This window comes from Bidens hawaiensis, unplaced genomic scaffold (genome assembly GCF_021521415.1).
Source record: "Bidens hawaiensis isolate Kalapana, Puna unplaced genomic scaffold, B.hawaiensis_p1.1 tig00006950_1, whole genome shotgun sequence".
NCBI classification, from domain to species: domain Eukaryota; kingdom Viridiplantae; phylum Streptophyta; class Magnoliopsida; order Asterales; family Asteraceae; genus Bidens; species Bidens hawaiensis.
In genome coordinates, this window is record NW_027491476.1 from 954,925 (window position 1) to 962,014 (window position 7,090).

The 7,090-nt window shown below is 35.0% G+C and overlaps 1 protein-coding gene across 1 annotated transcript; it reads left to right on the top strand.

Annotated features, from left to right (window-relative positions):
- Positions 1-2,562: 2,562 nt before the first annotated feature.
- Positions 2,563-5,964, top strand: LOC143633935 (staphylococcal-like nuclease CAN2). Its single transcript, XM_077102143.1, has 9 exons — positions 2,563-2,726; positions 2,793-2,848; positions 3,183-3,297; positions 3,985-4,092; positions 4,190-4,377; positions 4,468-4,524; positions 5,313-5,472; positions 5,537-5,605; positions 5,697-5,964. Exons 1-9 carry the CDS (start codon positions 2,568-2,570, stop codon positions 5,796-5,798), a joined length of 1,014 nt encoding a protein of 337 aa, XP_076958258.1. The 5' UTR covers positions 2,563-2,567; the 3' UTR covers positions 5,799-5,964.
- Positions 5,965-7,090: the final 1,126 nt, after the last annotated feature.

A 7,090-nucleotide genomic window follows, 5' to 3' on the forward strand; every position in this document is an offset into this window, starting at 1 on the left:
TATAAAAATCTACATATTTTAATTGATAAGTGGCTAAATTTTCATAATTTAATTATTAACGGTTAATTAATTATGCTAATTTGAAGATTAAACAAATTCAGTTTTTATAAAAACCGGCAAGTTCGCGACTAACGAACCTGCGGGAATATTAAAACACCAAGAGTGATCAAAAATCATATTTTTGGATTAATTAAGTAAAAACGAACTTTTCTATGAGAAACCTGGACAATCCGGATAGATTGTGCGCGTTTCTTCTTAAATCAAACTGAATAAACGGAAACGGGCCCCGTGGCTAATCCAGGACCCCAGTATGTGATCCTTCTTTATAACTTAATCATTTTATTAACCAATACATTTACCTAAGCTCATTTCCCCATAGCTGTTTTCTGAACGCGTAAACGAACAACTTGGCCCAGATGGGAAAACGGGAAACTGAGCCAAGTTCAGTTTTAAGTATTAAACATTGAACAACATCACAACCTAAGCCTATTGCCACTTTCTGGGCGTTCCAGCTATACCCAGATTAGTTATACAGCCCAGTTTAGTATTGAGATTATAATAATATTAAAATATTAATATTATTATAATATTGATTATAGGAAACCGTGATTACAAGTTACATAAACCTCGAACCGACGTGCTACTGATTATCTACTAAACAGTGAGTTTCATGACCCCATTTTCTGAACTGTTTTACGAACTTTTGGGGTGAAAAGCATGTTTGCTTATATCTATATACTTATCTGAAACATGTGATGATGTGAATTATCTAAGTGCTAACACATGAAAGTCCCCACTAACACAGTGATTAACTTCGAGTTTGTGGCTTGTGAATAGTACTATTGGTTTGACAAACCCAGGCGGGGGCCAGCACGGTTTGCTGAGACATTATCCCGTTTTCACATGTCCATATTTTTTACGAACCAGCTATGTAGTGTTAGACATAGCTACTTGGGGCATAATGTGGGCGGAAGGGGAGCCACAGTGGTTGATTGAGCATGGGAAATGGAGGCACGTAGCACGAACAGTCCAGGCTTCACTGTAGTTTAGCATAATTACATCACATATATCAACACATACACATATACTTACATGCGCATATACAAATTATGTCTTGTGATTACGCATATTTATTTTCTTGAAACTCGTGAAACTCACCAACTTTAGTAGTTGACCCATTTTAAACGTGCTTTTCAGGTGTGATACCGAAGTTGGAAAATCCGTGAATTTGTGCTATCTGTTACCAAACGTGATCGATGCGGTGTGAATAGACGCAGACTTACTAGTACGAATAGAATAATTTACAAGTATATTTTGTTGTAACACCTAGTTTGTAATCAAAGATAGATCACTATAATATAATGTAAATTAGTTGTAATGTTTCTTTATAAACAATGTTGTTGATACCAGAGGTGTCTGTTACATTCCTGTTTTACGATTCCGCATTGTGCTAGTCGAGGTGTGACATCTTACCATTCCTATGAAACTCCTTATTCTTATTTGAACCATTTTCAATATATATATATATATATATATATATATATATATATATATATATATATATACTAGATTTTATCCCCCGTATTACGGGGGTTGTTTTACATTATTCGTTTTTAATATTTATATATGTATATTTTGTTAAAAGGAAATATCTTATTAAAGAAAAGTTTAGATTACATCGAAACAGAAGGCAAGCGGGCAACAAGCTGCCTTGAGGTTTGATAATAAAATGGTTTCACAAACAAATTATATGTTATAATCCGGTTTAAAAGCTATCTGGGGTTGGTGATACTCATTACCCGCTTATTTTCTTTATTATAAAATTATTTCTTAATTATAAAATTATTTCTTAATTATAAATAATATTTTTTTTAAATAAAATAGAATATTAATTTTTAGTATATCCTTATTTTATTGGATTTTTATATCAAATATTTATGAGATTAATTTTTAATATAATGAGATGTTATAACCTGTTTAAGAGCTATCTGGGTTTGGTGAGACCTTTACCCGTGAATTCAAGTCAAATGCGTGAGAAACCCTCATTTACAAATAAAGCAATCTGATGGCTTGAGAGAATTGTTGTTTTACATTTTTCGTTTTTTAATATTTATTTTTTGGATTTTAATTTTCTTTATTGCAATGAAGTTAATAATACACTTAGGGTTTGATGATTAAAGAGTTTCATAAATAAATGATATGTTATAACCCGTTTGAAAGCTATCTGGATTTGGTGACCCATGACCCGCTTATGATTTTTTACTATAAAATTGTTTATAACCCGATATTTTTTCGCATTATCTGCTTAGCTCAAAACCGTCGGGTCTTCATACCCTACCCGCACCCCACTCCTCACCACTTCCACCACCCACCATCCCATAGAGAAGGTTTTATGAAGCGACTACGAATGTTCTTCGAATGCGACAATCTTAAAAATACTTAAAAAATCGCAACCAATAGCGTATTGACACGTGGCATACAGTAACTTTGGTTGCATCTTTTTCTTCATGATCAACTATCCACAATAATAATTACATCTTTCTCTTTCACAGCCAAAAGAAGCAATAATGGGGAATGCACTGCGGTTTCTGCGCTGTTCGGAGCCACAAACCACCGCAGACGGCGGCGCCGGTGACGTAGCACTCGGCAACCACGGCGTCTCTTCAGCCACCGTCGGCGTCTCCGCCCTCGCCCAACACCTCTACCACTTTGAAATCACCTCTCAGGTCATCATCACTTGATTCATCTGCCTCCCTGATTTTCAACTCATCATTTTGCTGTTTGATTTGCAGGTTCCTGATGGTCTCAGTGCGCATGTGGTTTCATCCAATAAAGCTCAGTCAAACTGGTAAAGTTTAAAGTATTCAGCTTCAGTTTTTTCCAGCAAAAGATTTTTGACCCATGATATTATGAAATTGGGCCTCATGTTTTTTTAAAAAATTGATGTCGTGCATTTTGGTCTAGACAAAACATAGCTGATTGACGCCTAAAATTAAACAAATATCTGAGTTTATAAAACATAAAACCAATATTTCGCTTTTTACTAAAAATCAAAACTGTTTCTAATTCCTTTTGTTTTTCTCGGTTTTGAGTCAGTTTTTTCGGTTTCTTGCACTCCCTAGTTTTCAGTTAGTTTTTAAAGATTTTAATGGATTATGTGACATTTAGAATTGAAATTGAAGGTATAAGAAACTATCAAAGGCTTGGAGGGAATCAAGACCTCCACCAAGCACACCTCAAGAAGCTTCTACACTTGTAATTCATACCCTGCAGAGACACCAATTAGCTGATGTTCAGGTTTTTTTTTTTTTTTCCTAACCTAAATAAGGCATATACATTTCAGTTGTCAAAATTGACCGTTCCAAATGATCTAAGCATTTAATTTTAAATTTATTTTTGGATAATTGGACCGAAACTATGACCCATTAGCCAATGATAATTCATACCGAATTTGACCAATGATATTCCTAAATTTTTTACTTTCATTGTCAAGGACAACTACGCTCTGATACTCCCTGACGACATGGCAATTGGCAGGCAATGAGTGATAGTTGAGATTATTATAATTCATTTTCTCAAAAACAAATTCCATGTAGATGTCATGCCATGTCATATGGCACGTGATTAGGGGCAGTTAGTTATATGTCGGTATGGATTATTAAAATCTATTAAAATCCAGTGTGCCTTTATTTTATATTTATGATTAAAAAAATTATAGAATTACAATTGTAGATGTTACCCATTTTGGGTCCAGTGCAGTGTGCTCAAGCCCATTACTAGTCAGCTCATTGGGCCAAATCCTAATGGACCGGCTACAAATGGGCTTGAGCCCATAGGCTGACCCAAAATGGGTATTATGTGCAACATGGATCCATCTTTTTTGCATAAAAAATGCATCGGAAATTTAGTTCGGATGATTTTCGACCCGTTTGTCTACTTTTATCTTTAACAAACTTCTTAACTCACGTATTCTATCTTTTTAAGGGCTTATTGTCATTTTACGGGCTTCCTATTCCTCATTCACTCAATGAACTCCCCAGTGAAGCTCCACCAGTAGTGGAAGGACTCAAGTTTGAGTTACACACACTTCCCGTGAGAACACACTCTTCTTAATCTCACAGTCACACTTTAAAAAAACTCACTTTCTCATTACTTTTGCATATTAATATCATTCACTTGATTACCAAAGGTCGATGGAAAGACAGTACCAGACGGGGATGGTGTAAATGTGTATGTTAATACCACAGATAGTCGAGAGTCATCTCTCGTGCCCCACGAGGTACACGTGGCGGCGGTTGAGCGCAGCATAGCGCGGTCCCAGAGAAACTACACTATGGCGGACACACTGCACAAGCAAATTATAGATGCGGGTTATCGGTATTTAGTATTTACTCGTATTTATGTTATGCTAATGTTTTTAAGTTTAGTGGGGGGATAGTTTCTTGATAATACTAGTTGTTGATGCAGGGTGCTAAATATTAACAATGAGGAGATTCTAGCAAGAAAGTACCGGATTAGACTAAGGTATGTCTTGCTCTCTGCAATACCATAAAGTGCCCAAATGGCCAAATGGGCCAATGTGAAAAGGTGTAGGTGTGAATTTTTGACACGTCAGGAATCTGGCACGTATTCGTGGGTTCTGGTTTAGTCTAACACATATTTTGGGTCGAACCCAGAACAGGCAGGTTCGTAACATAAAAACTTGGGATTTCATGCCAAAGTTTAAAATAAAAGAGAATTGAACATGATGCTTTATAGCATAAACATAATTCTTCTATACATTTGTTTTTCTTGGATGTAAATTGTAATTTCAAAGTATTAATATGAAAAAGAAAGCAGAAGCTTCATAATAATCTGTATTAATTAAGAGAATGTTAGTAAGGTAAATATTTTTCTTTTTGAACAAAGAAAAATGCTTAACAAAACTGATTCGCGATATAACTGGTTTGAATAATAACGACTCTGTTTATATTTTATAAAATTGTATGAGTGTTGGCGTGCTGCTAAAATATATTTTAATTTCTAGGATAATAATGTTTATGATTAATAAATTACAATACAAAGTAATACGTAAAGTTCAGGATCACGCTCATTTATTTAATGAATTCTAATATGGACTCGAGCTTCTTTAATTTCAATGGGATTCAAGCTTTTACCTTTATCGAGCTGATCTAGTAACTCAAGAGTGGCTACTCTCATAACCAAAAACTATTAAGTATACATATATCATTTATATCATGAATAGTTGATTACATATAATCATGTTTTCAAAGTTAGTGAAAAATCATGTAAGTGTTTCACTGCCCAAACAGGGGAATAGACGCGCCTGAAAACCAACAGCCGTATGGCAAAGAGGCGAAGGAAGAGCTCGTGAAGATAGTTGATGGAAATTGTTTGAAAATTCTAGTCTTTGATGAAGACCGTTATGGCCGTTTTGTTGGAGACGTTTACTGCAACAGCCTCTTTGTACAGGTAATTAAATCCATTCGTGTTATTAATGTCTAACACCACTAATTCACGAAAAACAATTATACAGAAAAGAATGTTAAAGAAAGGACTTGCATGGCATTACACTGCCTATGATAAACGAACACAGTTAGAAAAGGTGACTGATTACTTCTTTAAAGTTATGTGATTGTGGTAATAATAATATGATCTTTTGGGTTTTGAAAATGGGTTATTTGGTTTGATATTAGTGGGAGAAAGATGCCCGGGCTAAGAGAATCGGGTTGTGGGCTTCGTCGAACCCTGAAATGCCATGGGAGTGGAGAAAGAATCGTCGTGAAAACAGATATTAAGCCAGTGTAATATGGTATTAAACTGTTGAAATTAGTTTAGTTTTCGTATCTATGTTGTTTCGATGGTATATTCTTGTTAACTAATGCTTGGTCCCTGGTGTAAGTTAAAACTACAACTGCTTTGGTTTTTTCGGTTTTGATGAATTGTATAATCTAATTTTCCAAATATGAATATGGGGTCATAGCATTACTATTCATGACCTGTTGGAAACAACTAAGTAGCTCTGCAAATGAATGTCGTCTAACTAACAAACTAAATGAATTAATATTTCATGCAAACGATCTGATGTGGGAGCATCCGATCCGATAAGTGGACCAAACGTGTACCGAACTCTCGCCTGTACCTTTGGTGTTTAGCTAAAAATGGTGTTTTGATTAGAAAGGATCAAGACGAAATCTTTTATCATTTAGTTTACTTTTATTTTGATAAACAGCGTAATCTTGTCCTTGCAACTATGAAACAATCGACTAGCTAGAAACATCCGGTTCAAAAGCCTATAAATAAACTCAGCTTTTTGAATCATTTGGTCACGCTTTGCTTCCGTATCACAATAGGTTTTTAGTAACAAGAAATATCAAGCGCACAGCACCACCAACACTAAATTAAAGCATCATGCTAAATACCCAAATTTGTTGTCTTTAAAAGAAACGAGAACAGAATACAATTACAAAGAATAATTGTAAATTAAAGGGTTGAAGCCAACAAAATTTCCAAAACCAAGAAGTCAAGTCTTCAAATTGGCTGTGGATATCTTCATTTTACCTGCAAAAAAATATGGCTAATCAACAACCATCACAAAGGATTATAATTCATCTTATGCCTGCAGTAGAGATGGAAATTTGAACACACTTTTTTTTTTTTTGCATTTAACAGGTTGACTTGGGTTGTGACCCACTTTCTAGTAAATGGGTCGACTTAGGTTGTGACCAGTTTTCTAGTAAAGGAGCTGTGACCCATTTTCTTGAAATGGGTCAATATGGGTTTTGACCCATTCTCTAGAAAGCGGGTCAACTTTGCCACTTGGGTTGTGACCCATTTCAAGTAAATGGGTCGACTTGGATTGTGCCACATTCTCTAGTAAAGGGTTGCAACCCGTTTTCTAGTATTGGGTCGATTTAAGTTGTGACCCATTAATTGGCAAACATGTGAAAAGTCAAGCCTAAGAGTATTCTCATTCCACTCCTTATCTTTAAACCAAAAATTCATTAAAATTCACTACATTTTCTCTCGCCATTTCAATTAAATAATATTTTTTATACCTTTTATCATTACCTTTTTTTCTTTCCGTCAC

Excerpts from the sequence above, each read along its gene's own strand:
- LOC143633935 (XM_077102143.1), top strand. The coding sequence starts at position 2,568 with ATGGGGAATGCACTGCGGTTTCTGCGCTGTTCGGAGCCACAAACCACC. Across the intron at positions 5,473-5,536 it reads GCAACAGCCTCTTTGTACAG|AAAAGAATGTTAAAGAAAGG; the intron begins GTAATTAAATCC and ends ACAATTATACAG. Across the intron at positions 5,606-5,696 it reads AACGAACACAGTTAGAAAAG|TGGGAGAAAGATGCCCGGGC; the intron begins GTGACTGATTAC and ends GTTTGATATTAG.